The sequence below is a fragment of the Enhydra lutris genome, unplaced genomic scaffold (assembly GCF_002288905.1).
Source record: "Enhydra lutris kenyoni isolate GAN:26980312 unplaced genomic scaffold, ASM228890v2 scaffoldscaffold69, whole genome shotgun sequence".
NCBI lineage: Eukaryota > Metazoa > Chordata > Mammalia > Carnivora > Mustelidae > Enhydra > Enhydra lutris.
In genome coordinates, this window is record NW_019154153.1 from 7333615 (window position 1) to 7351569 (window position 17955).

Genomic DNA, 17955 nt, shown 5'->3' on the forward strand with positions numbered 1-17955 from the left:
AGGCGAGCCTCTCCTCCCCCTCACCTGACAGGTGCAACGGCCTGGCTAGGGAGCCCGCCCGCCAGGCTGGGATGGAAGCGACAGAAGCCTCATTAGCATCTCAATTAAAGGTGAGCAGGGCAGGGGGAGGGGCAAAGGAGGAGTTTGAGCTAAGAGTTCTCCAAAGGGCGGAAGGCTCCTGAGGGCAGGTGCCAGGAGAGTCTGGACTTCCCGGGAGTGGAGAAGGCAACAGCCCCCCACCCAGAAAAGTAACGGTGGGGGGTGCTGACAGACGAGGAGACCAGAAACAGATGGACGGGGAGGGTCAGAGATCATGGACTAGGAGAGAAATCCTGAAAACCAAGCCAGGAGGGCAAAACAAAGGAAGAAGAACCAATCAGGATGAGGGGGACTAAAGCCGGGGAGACCAGGAGGACAGAGAAGGCAGAAAAAGAGAGATCCATGGAGGAGGACAGAATGGAGGCCCGGGAGGGAGGGCAGAGTTGGAGGAGCGGCAGAGAGACGAGGGTGATAGGGAGGGAGCCAGCCCTGAATGGACTCTCCCCTCCCTGGCAGGAGATCAAGGGGAAGAAGCCCCAAGTGGGCTTCTAGGAGCTAGTTTCTCTCCCTGGGGACTCCTTCCAAAGGCACCCCTGGGTCAGCCTCACCCCTAGGACTTGCAGAAGAAGAAGGGGTTATCTGCAAGTTTCCTCCTTCCTCAATAAAGTGGGAACACATCCTGGCCCCACTGCCTTCCCTCCTGGTCCATCCTCTTCCCTCCTGACTCCTCGATACCACCCCCTACCTTGTCCAGGCCAGGGAGGGGCCCAGGTGAAGCTGAAGCTTGGGCGGGGCCCTGGGACATTCTGTTCTTTTTTACACCATTGGCTGCCAGGCCAGGAATGTGTAATGTCCCCTGTTGTGGTCACGGGGTTGCAGGAATGTGGTCACCGAGAGGCAGCACAGGGGCCAGGCAGGGCACCCAGGCACAGACCTGGAGCCCAGGGCACATTAGGGACAGCTGACACCGAGGGGACAGGGAGGGATGTGGGCAGCACTGGGCGTCACGGAGTAAGCCCTGTCTGCTCCAGCCCTGGAAGGAAGGAAAAGCTCACTGGTCGGGGCTGTGTTTTTCCTCCAAGATCTCAGCTCCAAACTTAATCCAGCAAGAGGATAAAGAGTGAAGTGTAAGCAGTGAGCACGCAGAGAGGGAAGGCGCAGGGCGATGTCCCAGAGAGAAGCCCAGGGAGGCATAGGAGACACAACCACACAGCCCAGACCCTGAGCCTGAGGGCAGGTCAGCCACAGCAGACCCCTACCAGAGGCAGCCCCAGTACTTGTCACTGGCTGCTGCCACCTCCCTGGGGGGAGCAGACCTGGGATAGGCAGACACAGGCCCCGCCTGAGCACTGACGCAGACGGGTAGAAGAAGACCGGCAGGCAGGCTGGCAGCAGAAGATAAAGACTCTCTCTGGGCAGAGACAAGAACTAAGGGCTGAGGGAGCCCCGGGGAGGGCCAGCGAGAGGCACTCACCCTGAGGAAACTCAGGAAGACTTCCTGAAGAAGGCAGCATCTCAGCTGCATCTTGAGGAATATGGAGGAGTCTACCAGGCACACGAGAGGGAAGCGGGGTACTCCAAACTCAGGGGGCAGCTGGGTCCTGGGGCTTCCTCTTGGGACAGGAGTTCTCTGTGGCCTCATAAAGTGAGAGCTGCTGTCAACCAGGATTCCCAGCCCAGTCCCATGGCTTCCCTGGATGCCTGCGGGGGACAGCCCCCTCCTAGGAAGGGAAAGGCTGGGTTTTCCTTCATTTTCCAGATGAAGAAACTGACCCTCCACAAGAAGAAGCCAGTTTTCTGAGGGCACAGAACAAAATGGCAGCTAAGTGAAACACAAAATCAGAATTCTCCTCCTGTGGGATTGTCTGCTTAGGGCATTTGCCATTTATTTCCCATGATGAACCAGCCAGAGACTCACGGGGAATTGGAGCTCCCCTGCACCTGGTTTTGAAAGCCATGAAGGTTCCCACACAGAGTGCCTGGGCTCCTCAGCAATCTGGGTCCCCAATTCTCTACCTGACTCTGTGAAAAGCTCTCGTTACACCATCCCCACGTTCCCGTGGGACCCTGACACCCCTAGATCCTCCATTCTCCCTGAAGTCAGGTCCCTAAACAAGGAGTGATCCTACCTACAAACAGGGTATGCAGCACCCTGCCTGTTTGATCCTGAAGTTTCCCAGAGGCACTTCCCTGTCTTCTGTATTCCCTTGCTAGTGTCTGATATCCAACAGTGGCTTAAAGCAGCATAGCACAGAGTTTCAACTCCAAGGGCTCTGTGAGCAGAATTGCAAGGGCTGGCTGGGCTGAGCAGGAGCACGTGGTGTCCCTGGAACTACCTGGCAGGGTACCGGGAGGGAGCTCGGGCTTCGAGAAAGTGTCCTAGATCTGGAATGGGCCAGATCAAGTTTGTTGTTGTGAGAAACGGAAATCTGAGACCTGTTTCTGTTTCTGAGACCTACACTTCTGTTTCTGTCCTGGCTCCATTTAAAATATTATCTTTTGAGGGGCACCTGGGTGGCCCCGTCGTTAAGCGTCTGCCTTCGACTCAGGTCATGATCCCAGGGTCCTATGATCCAGCCCCACATGGGGCTCCCTGCTCAGCGGGGAATCTGCTTCTCCCTCTCACACTCCCCGGGCTTGTGTTCCTGCTCTCTCTCCGTCTGTCAAATAAATAAATAAAATTTTAAAATTAAATAAGTAAAATAAAACATGATCTTTGAAAGTGCAGAAATCATGCCCAAACACATTGTTGTGGCAATGCAGCTTTCCAGCAATACAGAAATACACAGAACGACAAAAGCTCCCCTTTGCTCCATTTCCCACCCACCCCTCCACCCAAGGAGAGCCGTCATAATCTATATATTGGTCTGGATCTTTTTGCGTGCTTTTATAGGCCTACATGTATTTTTTTTTTTTTTTCGTAAATGGGACCATGTCATAGGTATTCTGTGACTCCCATATTTGCCTTTAAACTATGTGACTTTCAAAAAGGCACTTTACCTCTCTGGGCCCCTGTGTTCTCATCTGAAAAGTGAAATGGCAGGGGCAAGTGAGGGTGAGACAGCCCAGATGGTCCCAAAGGCCCCTTCCAATTGACTTAATGCAAGAAGGAACCACAGCCCCGGAGAAGCTAAGTGACGTGCCCAAAGTCACCCAGGAGTTAGGAGGGAAGCCAGTAGGACAGCTGAGCCTCTTCTTTTTTCCCTGCTCAGTGTTGTTCTCCTGACTTCCAAAGAAGTGGAGTCTTGCTCTGCTGTGGACCCAGGGCCTTGTTGTCCTCAGTTTGGAAGTTCCCCCGGCCTCTCCCAAAAACCAAGCTGTTCCTTCCCTCCCAGCTCTAGCCATCCCCTGACCCTAGGCTTTGACCATAAAATGGGAAAAGGCTACAGGGAGAGAAGTAAAATAGAGGGTCTGCAGTGATGAGGGTCCTGAGTTTAAAGGGTCTTCTGGCCTCTTGCTCTCTGGGGAACAGGACATGATGGAAATAATCACTTTCTCACCCACACTCCCAGAGAAGCCTTGTTGAGAATTCTATGGCAGCACTTACTGCTGGATACTATTAACCTGTGCGTGTGTGCATGTGTGGGTTTGTGTGCCTGCATGTGCACAGATCCTACTGAGTTCTCTAAGAACGGGTGCTAGGCTTATTCATCTTGGTGGCCCCACTGTCTACTGGTCACTCTTTGTTGACCCACTCTGCAGAAGACCACAAAATCAGCATCTTCAGACTCAAGGTTCATCTTTGACAGAGAGCGATGCGCTAGAAGAAAGCATCTCCATCAAACATCCTGATTTCCTTGGATAACTCATTAATTTGTCATCTATTAATTTATCTAAATTTCCTTCACTTTTTCCATTTCAGCTTCTATCCTTTCTAGTGTAAAAAATGAGTCACTCAATTAAATGCAACTCTCTGTTCTCACTACTTAGAGCTAATTAGCGTTTCAACACTGGGCTGCCCACTGTGGAAAACAGTGATACTTCTATCTGCGCTTACATGGTATGGAAAATTCCTCCTTGTGACTCCTACTCCGGTCACCTGGCAGGAGGCTTAGAAGTTCACCATTAGATGTTTATTCCTTTGGGTCAAGGCAGGATTTCTCTACCTTGGCACAAATGACAACTGGATGATTCTTTGGGATTATAGAGAAGGATGGTCCCCAGTGAAAATGCAAATAATCTGGAGGAGGCTGGCCCTCACCCATGACTCATCTCTCAGTGTTTCCCAGACCCTTTCTAAGGGCACTAGTTGGCTAAGAGCAGTGTGGGGAAGAGGAAAAAAAGAAAGAGTATCCAACAGAATCCATCCGTGGGGCGCCTGGGTGGCGCGGTCAGTTACGCCTCTGCCTTCAACTCAGGTCATGATCCCAGGGTCCTAGGATTGAGCCCTCCTGAGAGGGTTGAGCCCCTGCTCAGCAGAGAGCCTGCTTCTTCCTCTCCTTCTGCCTGCCACCCCCCCCCACCACACACACCACTTGTGTTCTGTCAAATAAATAAATAAAATCTTTTTTTTTTAAATTTTTAAAGAATCCATTCCCACCAACCCCCTTTTTGGATTCTTCCTGGACCTCTGGGAAGAAGGATCTCTCAGCAGGCCCCTTGGAGGAAGGCCTGAGAGAAGGGCCCCACTCCCAAATGTTCCGAGAATCTGTGGGGTACACCGTCCAGGCCTGGCGCTGCCCAAAGAAAATCAGTACAACTTGAAGGAAGCTGGCGAAGAACACAAAGGAAAGAAACCAAGACAATGCCCTGTCCATAAAGAATTCATGGATCTCCGCTGTGAGTTTCCTTCATCCTCCTGGAGAGGGCTGGGTGGGCATAATAACCATTTCTTGCTAGGCTTTGTCCATCGTGGTCCAGCCTAGAAACAGGAAAAGCTCTGAGTCTTTCAAGTGGAAGAAATTTAACCCAGGGGATTGGTCCATCGGTGATGAAGGAGATAAGAAGCCAAGGGGGACAGCAGACAACCCAGAATGTAGCAAAGCAGGAAGCCGCCTCACCTCCAGGACTGGAAAACCAGCAGGGTCATGTAGCATTATAGACCCGGAGGCCCCCTAAGCCATTCGGCAGGAAGTAAATAGTGGGGGCTGCCTGAGAGGAGATGGGATTATGAAAGGAGAGAAGGAAGAAGCACAACCAACTGCAGGTGAGGTCCGATGGCTGAAAGCAGAGAGAGACAGGGAGAAAGAGCCTGGCTTCTTTCCTCCTCCCACCTACCTGTCTTCCTCCCACCTGTCTTCCTATTGGCTGAACCTACCCAGAAGCCGGAGGAAAAAGGAATCTGGGAAATGTAGTTTCCAGTAGTAATACAACACAGAGCCGAGGAAACTAGAGAACAGATCTGTAAGCAAACCGGCAGGTGACTGGCAAAGGGGGGGAAAAAAAGAGGCCCAGAGAGAGGAAGTGATGGGACCAGGATAAAAGTCCAGATCTTAAGGCTCTCATCTAGGATCCAGAGAGTCCTTGAAGGCTGACGTGACAGCATGAGATTGGCAGCAGAAAAAAGAACGTAGTCCAGCCAGTTGGGCTTTAAAAAGATCTGAGATAGTGCTTACCTATGAAGCAGAAACCTTTTGAAGTACAGGAAGTGTCGTAGGGAGATACACAAAAACATACAAAAGTGAAAATTCACTGATCTGTATGCATAAGATTAGTGTACTTTATGCATTTCGTTGTTTATGAATTATACCTCAGTTAAAAGAAACAGGAGTTCCTCCTGTCTTTTGGATCAAATCCTGCCATATTTTCAAGTGACGTGATCTGTGTCTGGGGTTTGCTTCTAAATAATCAAGGGAAGATTGGAAGAATGGAGGAAGGCTGTATGGAGGAAACTGCCATGAGCCCAAGCTGGAGTTCACAATATTATTTTCTCCCCTTTTGTGTACGTATATGCTAGTGCAAATTTCCATAATAAAATGTAAAAAAAGAAAAAGGAGGAAAAAGGCTCTGGGGACCCCACACACACAGACATGCCTCGATGCACTGGAGAGCTCAGTGCTGAGTCCAGTCCCAGCCCCCAGTTCCCTTGACCGGGAAAGAGCAGCAGCCCCAAGCTGTGCATGCTGCTCTGAAATGTCTTCCCTTTCCAGGCAGCCTTGGACCCTCCGGATAAACACTTGCCCACAGAGTACAGATCTCAGGCTTGTACAAGGAGAGTGAACTGAGCTGTCTACACTCAGGCAGGCCCTTCACTCTCTTGGGAGCCCTCCTCCCCAGACACACTCTTGCACCAGGACTTCCCAGCTCCCCACCAAGACCTATCCAGCCAGTCAGACCAACCACTGCAAGGATGAGTGCAGTGCCCTGCAGGGAGAGGGGTGGGACGGTGCCTAGGCAACCTATCTCCGGAGAGTAAGTCAGACCCTCACGCCAAAGGAGACAGTCCAAGTCACAAGGAGGCAGCGTGGTTGCTGGTTGAGCTTGGAACCCAGGAATCAGGAACTCTGAACTCCAGGCTGGGTCTGCACAGACTGACTGGGTGATATGATCAAGGCCTCGTCGTTTACTCCATAAATGCATACCAAACACTGGGCATGGGCCAGACTGGGCTAAGCACTGGGAGCCGGACTTAAAGATTCCACCCAGACCATTGCTGAGTTCACAGCCTGGTGGAGCAGGAGGCAGAAAGCAGCAGGTCCCAGACTGCAGTCGGGTGGGAGCCGAGCAGCCTGGGTGGGGTGGGGGGTGCTCCCAGAGCCCTGCTGAAGCTCAAGGACAGATGGGAGCTAGCCAGGAGCACAGAGACCTAAAGACCAGAGAGCCTGGCATCAGGGGACATGGGGGTGCTGTTAATGGGTCGCAGGGAAATGATGGGAAGAAAGGGGGTAGGGACAAGACCAAACCCCCTGGAATCCCGGTCTCCTCTCAGTGGCCCCCTCAGCCTCCGTCTTCTCACCCTTGAGGCGAGGGGGCTGGATGGGTGGGCTCTCAGCCTCCTCCCATGCAGAGGGATTCAGTCTCCTGGGTGAGGAAGCTGGGACTGAGGGCCAAGGTTGTCCAGCTCCAGGGCAGCTGCCCCTACTCATCTTCCGGTACTGGGTCTACCCGTTCTTCCCTGTCATCTAAGAACAGGGGAGCGGGGACCGCTGCCCTCTCTGCTGTGTCTTCTTGGTGACCTGCGCCCACTAACGTGGGCACAGGGATGGATCACGCACAGGGAGGGCTGTCTGACTTGTTATGCCTTTGTAGCTTGTCTTTTAAAAAGTCACACGACAGGGCAGGAACTCCCAGGCATCCAGATGGATGCCAAGTGGGACTTCTGTTTCCCAGATGCTGCAGCTGGCTGGCTGGCTGACTGTGGGTCCCTGGGGGTCCCTGCACTCCCCACGTCTGTCAACCACAGGCCCTTCCACTTTCAGAGCTGGCACCCAGCTGGACACAGCTCTGTCTGTCTCTCTCTGTTCCAAGCCAGCTCTGCCCTGCTCTCCGAGGCCCATCTGAGCATTGTCCACTGACTCTGCTGCCCTTTCTCACCTAGCCGACCCCTGCAGTCCTCCCCTGCTGGCCAGGCTTCCGAAGAAGGGAGGAGGCCCGGTTCCGGCCCTGCTGCCCTCACGTGCTTTCCCGGCCGCCCCCTCCCGCCCTGCATCGGGGCAGCCAAGCCTGTTCCTCTTCCCCGATTGCGACAGCTGCCTCTGCTCCCAGAGCTCCCTGTCCCCGCCCCGAAGGCCGGCTCGCTCCACTCCCACTTCCTGAGCCGGCGCTGGAGCCCTGGAGGCCAGGCCAGGGCTGGCCGCACGGCCCTCGGGGGCACGTCAGCCCGAGCCCTGTCCCAGGCCCTGGGCTTGGGAGCTTGCTGCCACCACTGCCCAGGACGTGCAGGCCTCCCACCTTCCTGCCCCGGCCTCTACCCATCTGGCCGACTGTCCTACTGGCCGCCATGCGCCTGCCATGGGCCGCCTCCCCCTGCGGCCTGGCCTGGGGGCCTCTCATCCTGGGCCTCTGCGGTCTCCTGGCAGCATCCCAGGCCCGACTGGTGAGGGAGGGGCCCATGTAGGTGGGTGGTGGCTGGCTTGGGAGGGCAAAAGGGGGTCTGCACAGCCCTCTCTCTAGTCCCTCTGCCCTCCCAGCAGACCCCTGAGTAATTCTCCCCCCACCTCCATCTCCCCGTGAAGGAGCCCCCATACCACACAGAGAACCGAACGTGCTGGGACCGGGAAAAGGAGTACTACGAACCCAAGCATCAGGTCTGCTGCTCCCGCTGCCCCCCAGGTGAGAGGCAATGGCCCGAGGAAGCTGGGGACGGGAGGTGAGTGGCAGGGGACTCTGGCCCACCCCGCTGCTGCCTCGGAGGGAAGACAGACACCATCTCCCAGGAAAGCCAGGCAGCCATCCTTCATGAGTGGCTCTCCAGAGGACAGGGTCTTGCAGCAAGCAGAGCTGCAGAGGCAAGTGGGGATCCGGGCTCCCCTGACACTGCAGGGCCCCACTCCTGTTCCAGGCACACACGTCTCCGTGGAATGCAGCCCCAGCCAGGACACCGTTTGTGTCCAGTGTCCCGAAAATTCCTACAACGAGCACTGGAACCATCTCTCCTTCTGCCAGCTGTGCCGCCCCTGTGACCAGAGTGAGTAGCAGGGGGCTTGGGGGAGGCTGGGATCTCCCAGAGCGTGGGCCCTCCACTGAGCTCTCCTGTCTCCCCGCCAGTGCTGGGCTTCGAGGAGACCATGCCTTGCACCAGCAGACAGAAGACCCAGTGCCGCTGCCAACCAGGAATGTTCTGCGCGCACTGGGACACGGAGTGTGTACACTGTGAGCCACTCTCCGACTGCCCACCAGGCACTGAGGCCAAGCCGACAGGTCAGAGGTTGCTGTGGGAGGAGGGCAGGAAGGACGCTGGGTGCAGGGAGCACCATCCAGGACTTGGGGGGGGAGCCCCCCAGGTAGTTCTCTTGGGTATAAAGAGCCGCCTCTCCCTCCCTGTGAAGGACCCACCACAGGGGTCTGCAGAGACACCTGGACAGAGGCAGAATCTCAGAAAGCTTCTCTCAGCAAGAGGGAGATCAGGAAAGGTGCCGAGGAATGAGATGGGGGGGCAGGCAGGGACCGGCGGAAATTCAAAGCATGGAAAGACCCGCCCCCCACCCTTGCCCACTCACCGTGGCTGGCCTTGCTTTTCTCTTGCCAGATGAAGTCGGGGTAGTTAACAGAAACTGTGTGCCCTGTAAGGCAGGCCACTTCCAGAACACCTCCTCCCCCAGGGCCCGCTGCCAGCCCCATACAAGGTGAGTGTCCCTCCACCCCACTCCCCCACCATCCTAGAAGTGCCAGCTGCTGACCACCCTATGCTCACACCCATGGGCTCACCCTGCCACTCCCAGCCCTGTGCCCACCTGAATCGGGCCTCTCTTTCTGCTGCAGGTGTGAGGAGCAGGGCCTGGTGGAGGCAGTTCCAGGCACTGCCCGGTCTGACGCCAGCTGCAGAAATCCCCCAGAGCACACGGAGATGCCAGGTGAGCGCCTGGGGCTGAGGGGCATATGGGGAGGGGCGGGGCGGGGGGTGGGGAGGGAAGTCTGGGAAGATGCCTTTATTCCTTCTATCTCAAAAAGTGGGGAAAAGCTGAATGCATCTCAGAATTGGGGCAAGTGGAGAAGTTCCTTAGGGTGTATCCCTTGGCGAACTTAACATATACTCTTAACATATAATATATAACTTAACATATATATATAACATATGTTATATATATATATATACACATATATTGTATATATATACATATATACATATATATAACATATATATATAACACACATATATAACATATGTATACACATATATATAATGTTATATATATACATATAACTTGTAAGTTACATACAATGTGTGCCAAGGACCACTCCTACTGACATGAAATTGTAGCTGACATCACTATCATCACTTTGGACCTGCCACCGTCATATAATCTACTTACTAGACAGAATCTGTTTATTAGATTACACGCTTATATTATTAGAAAATTCACCCCACATTTGACTCTTTCTCAGTCTGTTGCTTTTTGTTTGTTTGTTTGTTTTTTCTGTGAACTTATTGGTTTCCTAGCCCAGCAAATGATTGAGGGATATTTCTAATGACTATAAAGATTATAAGTTGGGAGAGAGTTTATTAACTTTTTTAAGTTACCACATAATGATATCTTTCATTTATCGAGAGCTAGTGTGTCAGACACTCTGTCGGCACCTGACAATCACTAACTCATTTAATATATATTTTTAAGATTTTATATATTTATTTGAGACAGAGAGAGAGCACACACAGGGGGAGAGGCAGGCAGAGGGAGAAGCAGGCTCCCCACTGAGCAAGGAGTCTGAAGCAGGGTTCCATCCCAGGACACTGGGATCATGACCCGAGCCAAAGTCAGATGTTTAACTCACTGAGCCACCCAGGCGTCCCTAACTCTTTTAATCTTGCTTAATGACTCTACAAAGTACAGATGACCCTTTAACAACATGACTGCGCAGGTTCACTTATATGTGGCTTTTTTTCAAAAAATACAGCACAGTGCTGTAAATCATTTTCTCTTCCTTATGATTTTCTCTAACATTTTCTTTGCTCTCACTTTATTGTGAGAGCACAGTATATAAATACATAACCTGCATTAATCAGCTGTGTTACTGGTAAGGCTTCTAGCCAACGGCAGACTATTCAGAGTGAAGACTTCTTGGGAATCAAAAGTTATACATGGATTTTCGACTGCACGATGGTCGGCGCCCCTAACCCCTATGTTGTTCCGGGGTCAACTGTAGTTCTGTTATTAATGCTCACGGAGGGAAGGAGGCTCGGCAGAGTTCATGTGACTTGCCCCAGATCACACAGGTGGTAACTGATGTTATGAAAACCTACACTCGGTTCCTTCTTACTCCAGAGCCCGTGCCATAAATGTATGCATACTGTAGAAAATCAGAAAATTCAGAGAAACAAAACTAAAAACCACCCACAGGACCATCACTTAGCATATCCACTCTTAACATTTCTTAATATATCCTTCCAGTTGTTTTTCTAAAAGTGGAGTCATTTGAATATTTTGTAATTTGATTTTTCACTCAAATATATCCTAAATCTTTTTCCATGTCCTCTTGTTACTTTATAACCATGCATCATGCCACTGGCACTTTAGAGCTGGAATTTTAGACCGTATGTACCTAACCCCCTCATTTTACCTTTGATATGCTCCAAAAGGAGGAATGATAAAAAGTCACCCAATTGGGCTGGAACCCAGATGTCTTGGACTCCAGGTTCAGTTTTTTTTCCCAGGCCTCCCACTCTATCCTCCCTTAAGCCCCAGGTTTAGATGGATCAGAAAGGGCAAGCTTCCAGGATGCAGCTCTCCAATCCTTCCTAACCTTCTCCAGACACGTGATGGGCACTGTAGACTCTGCTGTGAAAGACAGAAATTACCAAGGTTACATACCAGAATCTGAGAAACCCAAGTCCCAGCCTCCCTTCCCTCCCCCTCCTGGAACTGGCCCTAAGCAAGGGGGTGGGGAACTTGCAGCCTCTCCTCTCTCACCCCCAGAAACACCCCACAGAGACAGAGGGGCAATCTCATCCCCTACAGTGGCCTCTCTCTAGGATGGGCACGTCCACAGAAGTGTTGCTCTACCCTGTGTCCTGAGTCGCTTACAAACCCAAGCCCCACCCTCCCTGTACCTCCTCCACCCCCTCTTCCAGCCCTGGAAACCCAACTGAGCATGCATCTGTTCTCACCCACAAACTGCCTCTTTCCCTGGTCTCTATGTGGTGGCCACCAGCACCACCCCCAAAGATCTCCATCCGTGAGTTGCTCTTGGCTGTCAGCAGGTCCTCTCCAAGTCCGACTTGGTTTCCCTTCTCTGTAACCCAAGGGAAATTTCTCTAATTCTGCCTTTAGGAGCTTTAGTGGGTCTGGAAGGGAAAAGCTGCTCCCCCTTTTCTGTAGGTCGCCCAAACTACTGGAAACCTGGTCCTTAGCTAGCCCCCCACCCCGCCCACCCTGCCCTTTCCAGTGTCATCATGGCTCCCCTGTCTGCTGTCCCCACAGGAACTATGATGGTGCTGGCCATCCTGCTGCCACTGGCCTCATTCCTGCTCCTCACCACCGTCCTGGCCTGCACCTGGAAGAGCCACCCCTCTCTCTGCAGGAAGCTAGGTAGGAAGAAGCTGGATACAGGCAGGGAGGCAGGCCTGGCCAGCTGGCTGCCCTCACCTGCATGAGGGAGGGAAGACTTGCGATGCCCGCCCCCAGCATGGACATCCTCTCCACCCAGCCCCCTATTCTTAGGCTGGAGATAAGGGCAACGATAGCCCTGGGAACCCACGGTGGGGGGCATACACCCCGGTAGGCTGTGAACGGTGCAAGCCAGGGGGCCCAGGGCCTAATGGAGGCCTGACCCCCATTTCATTTTCCGTTGCAGGATCTCTGCTGAAGAGGCGTCCAGAGGTAATGGGGAAGGCTGAGAAGGCAGCAGGGAGGGCCAGGCTGGGCTAAGTGAATAGGCTGGGGTAGGCAGGGTAAGAGTGTGTAGGCTTCAACATCCACTCAACTAATAAGTGATTGAGCCTACCATGTGCCAGGCTCTGTTCTGGGCACCATGGATATAGCAGTGAACAAAGCAAAGTTCCTGCCCTCCTGGAGTTACGGGCCAAGGGAGCAAGACTAAAGTTAAAGAAATACATATCAGTGGGTGATAGTTGTTAAATAAAGCTCAGTAGGGGGACAGTGAGTGACAGTGGCAAAGGGTGGGGGTACATTATCTTAGAGTGGACAGAGAGGGCCTCTCTGACAAACTGATATTTGAGCAGAGAGCTGAAGAAATGAGGGAGCCATCCATCAGAACATCTCGGGGAAAGTGCCCCAGGAAGAGGGGCATCAATTGCAAAGGCCCTGTGGCAGGGAACATGAAGTGGAGTAGAGGAGAACAGTGAGCTGCCTAAGCATGGGATGGGGTGTGGGAATTCAAGAAAGCTGGGATCCAAGACCCATGTCATCGGTTGGTTCTCTGCCTCTCTCCTCCAGGGAGAGGAATCAAATACCGCTGATGGAAGCTGGGAGCCTCCAAGGGTCAACCCACATTTCCCTGACCTGGTAAAGCCACTTCTGCCCTTTGGAGACATAGCCCCCGCCTCGGCCAGTCTCCCAGCACCCCCAGCTTTGGAGGAAGAGATGCTACAGCAACAGAGTCCTCTCGGCCAGGCCAGGGAGCTGGAGCCGGAGCTCCCAGAGCAAAGCCAGGTGGCCCATGGTGAGCCTAGGGCAGGTAGCAGGGAGGAGAGGGGGAGGGAAGGAAGGGTGGGGTGGGAGGGATGGTGGGCAGGAGGCAAGTGTGGGCCAGACAGAAATAAGAAGACTGAAGCAGAGCAAGACAGAGACTCCCAACAGCTTGCCATCAGCCCCTCTCAGTCGGCCTCCTTTCCCACAGGTACCAGCGGCATTCATGTCACCGGTGGGTCTGTGACTGTCACCGGCAACATCTACATCTACAATGGGCCGGTCCTGGGGGGAGCACGGGGCCCCGGAGACCCCCCTGCTTCCCCAGAGCCTCCATATCCCACCCCTGAAGAGGGTGCCCCTGGCCCTCCTGGACTCTCCACACCCTACCAGGAGGATGGCAAAGCTTGGCATCTGGCTGAAACAGAGACACTGGGCTGCCACGCCCTCTAACAGAGCCAAGGACCCAACTTGTCACCCATGCCTCTTGGTGTCTGGGAATAGCCAGAAGGGATGTGCAAGAGCACCTTCTCCCTGAGGCTGCCCTACCCACCCAGGACTGACCGAGGGCCTGGGTCGGGCCCCTAAGAGGCAGACCGTGAGGGGCCAGGCCTCAGACGCACCTCCGAGAGCAGGGCCGGGCACTGGCTGGGTAGGTACCCCCCACAAGACTCTCACCAGCAGCTGAGCGGGCCTGAGACTTCATTGCAGACCCTCCTGCCCACGGGGCCTGCGACAGCTCAGCTTCCAGCACGGACCGGGCATGTGATGCTCACTGCTGCCCACCACGGCACTCGGCAGCCTCCGCACGGCCGAGCAGGAGACCGGCCACATGGTCACAGACGAGGACATCCGCGGGACCTCCAGCAGATTCGTGGTGCTCATCCCCAAGCTTCAGAGGCCCTTTGAGAGCCCACCCTTCACACGGACTGAAGTAGACCCTGTAGGAAGATGGGGTTCATGGAGGACTGCCCCTCCCCTCTCTGCCTGATGGGAAAGGGAAGGACTGACAACTGGGGGGTTTGGACACAGTTACTGGGTAGAAGGGAGAGTTTGGGAGGGGGAGGAAAATGGCAAGTGTATTTATAAATTGTAACCACATGCAAATAAAGAGATTGAGACCTAGATCACTCATTTTCTTGGGATTCTCAGAGAAACGCTGTTCCACTGGGGCAATGTCAAAGGCAAAGGTCAAAACACTAAAATACAATCCTACAAAGGGCTGGTGTATGTAATTGAGGTGATAACAGTATTAGCCTGGGATCGCTGACAAGGTGGCAGACAGTGCTCCAGACACTTTATAATATTAACTTAAGCAATCCTCACTGCATCTCCCTGAGAGAGATACTTTCAATATTCTCCTTGAACAAATGGGGAAACTGAGGCACAGAGAGGGTAAATGACTTGCCCAATTCAGCTGCAAACGGCAAAGCTGGATTTCCACCCAGTCAGTCCGGCTCTGGAGGTAAAACCTTCACAAACCACACACCTGTATAGAATTTCCCCCGAAAAGGTTTAAAAAAAAAAAAAAAGTGATGGTGGGGAGGAGTAGGTGAGGGCGGGGCGGGGGACTGGTTTTCTCAAATAAGCAGATCTCCTTCACGTCCCCCAGGCATTCAGTCGGAGCCAACTCTCACACCCCTAGCCACAGTGCAAAGTGAAAGAGTGTTCTTTCCACATGGCCGGTCAAAGGGAAAGACAAGCACTTCAGAGATAAAATATGAGAGACCAAGTTCCCATTCTGTCGGTGAAGAGATCCAGGCCGACCTCCTTCGGCGCTCCTTCAGAAGGGGCTCTCGTGATTTTTACTTGTTTATTCCGTTTTGTCTTATTTTGCTCCCCAAAAGGACTTTAAATCTTCTCAAGCTCTTCTACTAGGAAATGTTTGGGCCCTAGAATTTATCTATCTCACTGCCTGGTGGAGACAACCTGCACATGAAGGATTGTGAGGGAAGCAGCTGCCAGAGGACTTCGCCTTCCATAAAAGGCCACCGTGTGGGTCTAGTGTTAAGAACTCTGTCGCTGGCGCTCATCAGGATGGCGTGGCTGCGGGACACGTAGCCATCTGAGCCAACGGAGCGGATGGGTTATTTAAGGTTGACCATGAAAGTATTAGATCCAAATTCCTTTTTTTTTTTTTAATTTATTTGTCAGAGAGAGAGGGAGAGAGAGCGAGCACAGGCAGACAGAATGGCAGGCAAAGGCAGAGGGAGAAGCAGGCTCCCCGCCGAGCAAGGAGCCCAATGTGGGACTCGATCCCAGGACACCGGGATCATGACCTGAGCCGAAGGCAGCCGCCCAACCAACTGAGCCACCCAGGCGTCCCTCCAAATTCCTTTTTTAAGAATTAAGTCATGGGGCACCTGGGTGGCTCAGTCAGTTTAACATCTGCCCTCAGCTCAGGTCATGATCCCGGGGTCCTGGGATTGAGTCCTGAGTCCGGCTCCCTGCTCAGCGGGGAGTCTGCTTCTCCCTCTGCCCCTCCCCCTGTTCTTTTTCTCTCTCTCTCTCTAATAAAATAAAAAAAAATTTTTAGGTGTTTTTTTTTTTTTTTTTAAAGCTATAGAGAGCTGTATCTTTAGAGTTAATCCCCCCTCTCTTCCAGTATGCCAGAGCCAGACTACGTGAATCCTTAATCATTGCTCCAATGTATTTAGATAAAAACCAAATTTTATACATTTTTCAACAAAATAAAACGGATGAAAGCTTTTTTTTTTTTTTTTTAAAGATTTTAATTATTTGACAGAGAGAGAGAAATCACAAGTAGGGAGAGAGGCAGGCAGAGAGAGAGGGGAAGGAAGCAGGCTCCCTGCGGGGCAGAGAGCCCGGCTTGGGGCTCGATCCCAGGACCCTAGGATCATGACCTGAGCCGAAGGCAGAGGCTTTAACCCACTGAGCCACCCAGGCGCCCCGGATGAAAGCTTTTGTAAAGAAACGGTGCTAAGGCCCTAGGTGGCACCGTTCACACTTAGGACCACACCAGTCTGTGTGAATTTCTTAGGGCTGCCATCACAAAGCACTGCAAGCTGGGGGCTTCAAGAACAGAAAAGTATTTTCTCACCAGTCTGGAGGCTAGAAGTCCAAGATCAAGGTGTCAGCAGGGTGGGTTTCTTCTGAGGCTTCTCTCCTTGGCTTCCTGATAGCTGTCTTCTCCCTGCATGTGGTCTTCTCCCTCCTGTTTGTGTCCTGATCTCCTTTTTTTCTTTAATGAGAGAAAGAGCAGAGAGAGAGAGGGACAAGCGGACTCTGTGCTGAGCACGAGCCCAGTGCAGAGTGCCATCTCAGGAGATCATGACCTGAGCCGGACATTCAACCAGCTGAGCCACCCAGGGACCCCTAATCTCCTCCTCTTATAAAGACGCCGGTCAGATTGCATAAGGGCCCACCCTAATGACCTCAGTTTAATTTAATTACCTCTTTAAAGACTATGTCCAAGCACAGTCGTGTCCTGAGGTACTGGGGTATAGGACCTCCACATATGAATTTGGGGGGACATGATTCAGCCTATAACACAGCCCATGATTATTTTGCCAGAGATGAGTTAACAGGCTCCAAGCCACACCAACAGAGCATGTTTTATGTTGAGAGGAGCTCTCCCTAGAATGAAAGCTGATAGAAAAGCAAGGAGGACAGCCTGTTGATTGTTATCTTCAAAAGAAAGAACCAGGGGTGCCTGGGTGGCTCAGTGGGTTAAAAGCTTCTGCCTTCAGCTCAGGTCATGACCCCAGGGTCATGGGATTGAGCCCCACATCAGGCTCTCTGCTCAGCAGGGAGCCTGCTTCCTCCTCTCTTTCTGCCTGCTTCTCTGCCTACTTGTGATCTCTGTCTGTCAAATAAATAAATAAAATCTTTAAAAAAAAAAAAAAAAGAAAGGAAGAATGAAAGAACCAGATACAAGAAGAGGTGAGGAGGGGACAATTGGGTCTGAATCCAGCTAGCCTGCCATACTTGACTTCTGAGAATGCCACTCCTATATCACACAGGGGACAAAGGCAACACAGACTGATGACAGCATGGCTGCAGGGAGCCCAGGAAGGAGGCTAAGACAGCAGTCCATAAGAGAGATGGACATAACTGGGTATAGAGTACTGGCAGTGGGAGATGTGGGGCTATGTTGTCCAAAAGGGTAATGAAGTTTTTATTTATTTATTTATTTTCAAAAGATGGAGTGGTTCACATTGACGACTGTGATAAATTCTTTCTGCAAACCCCCCAGCAGACCTCTGTACCTTTCCTAGGAACAGAACCCCATTTCTGTACTAGGACAAAGATTCCATGACATTAGCAGAAGAGGCCCTTTCCCTAATCCCAGGAGCCAGTAAACCCATTTCCTTCTGCCAGAAATTGGTTTAGGATGGACATGAGGTCCATTTCTGACCAATGATGTATATAGGGAAGTCTTCCTTCCCAGGACAAAAACACATCATTAGGAGAAAGTGTTTGGCTTTCTTTGTCCCTTCTTTCTTGTGTGGAGGATATTTGTGTGAGAACATAATGCCTGAGCTGTGGCAGCCATCTTGCTATCATGAGGAAAAGTCCAGGTTGATAAAAAGCCAATCCTCTGAGGATAGAGGTCCTGGAAGAAAAGAAAAGAACATGGTTCATGAGACATTCTTTTTGTGTAAATCAGAGCAAGTTAAGTTTTCGTTTTCTTTTCTGGTTTTAACTTTATTTCCTTTCTTTGGGTATTCATATGGATCAAAATTCAGAAAATATCAACAAGTAAACAGTG

The 17955-nt window shown here is 52.2% G+C and overlaps 2 protein-coding genes across 3 annotated transcripts in view; one reads left to right on the forward strand and one right to left on the reverse strand.

The window, feature by feature from the left end:
• The first annotated feature begins 71 nt into the window (after nt 1-71).
• Nucleotides 72-14331, forward strand: LOC111159742 (lymphotoxin beta receptor). 2 transcript variants are annotated; one of them, XM_022522323.1, is made up of 10 exons: nt 72-110; nt 8154-8250; nt 8480-8605; nt 8686-8838; nt 9167-9263; nt 9400-9491; nt 12057-12164; nt 12430-12455; nt 13032-13257; nt 13435-14331. In XM_022522323.1, exons 1-10 carry the CDS (start codon nt 72-74, stop codon nt 13674-13676), a joined length of 1206 nt encoding a protein of 401 aa, XP_022378031.1. In that variant the 3' UTR covers nt 13677-14331. The 2 variants fall into 2 exon arrangements, with proteins under 2 accessions (XP_022378031.1, XP_022378030.1); XM_022522322.1 differs by lacking the exon at nt 72-110 and adding an exon at nt 7744-8014.
• Nucleotides 14332-17108: 2777 nt separating this feature from the next.
• LOC111159673 (vesicle associated membrane protein 1) overlaps nt 17109-17955 on the reverse strand; it is a 76721-nt gene continuing 75874 nt past the window's right edge. Inside the window, exon 5 of the mRNA XM_022522230.1 lies at nt 17109-17799. Coding sequence (XP_022377938.1) covers nt 17747-17799 — 53 coding nt within the window. The 3' untranslated portion in view covers nt 17109-17746. The remainder of the gene's footprint in view (nt 17800-17955) is intronic.

Coding starts and splice junctions, on each gene's coding strand:
- LOC111159742 (XM_022522322.1), top strand. CDS start 7,919: ATGCGCCTGCCATGGGCCGCCTCCCCCTGCGGCCTGGCCTGGGGGCCT. Junction 8,015..8,153: donor CAGCATCCCAGGCCCGACTG/GTGAGGGAGGGG, acceptor CTCCCCGTGAAG/GAGCCCCCATACCACACAGA. Junction 8,251..8,479: donor CTGCTCCCGCTGCCCCCCAG/GTGAGAGGCAAT, acceptor CTCCTGTTCCAG/GCACACACGTCTCCGTGGAA.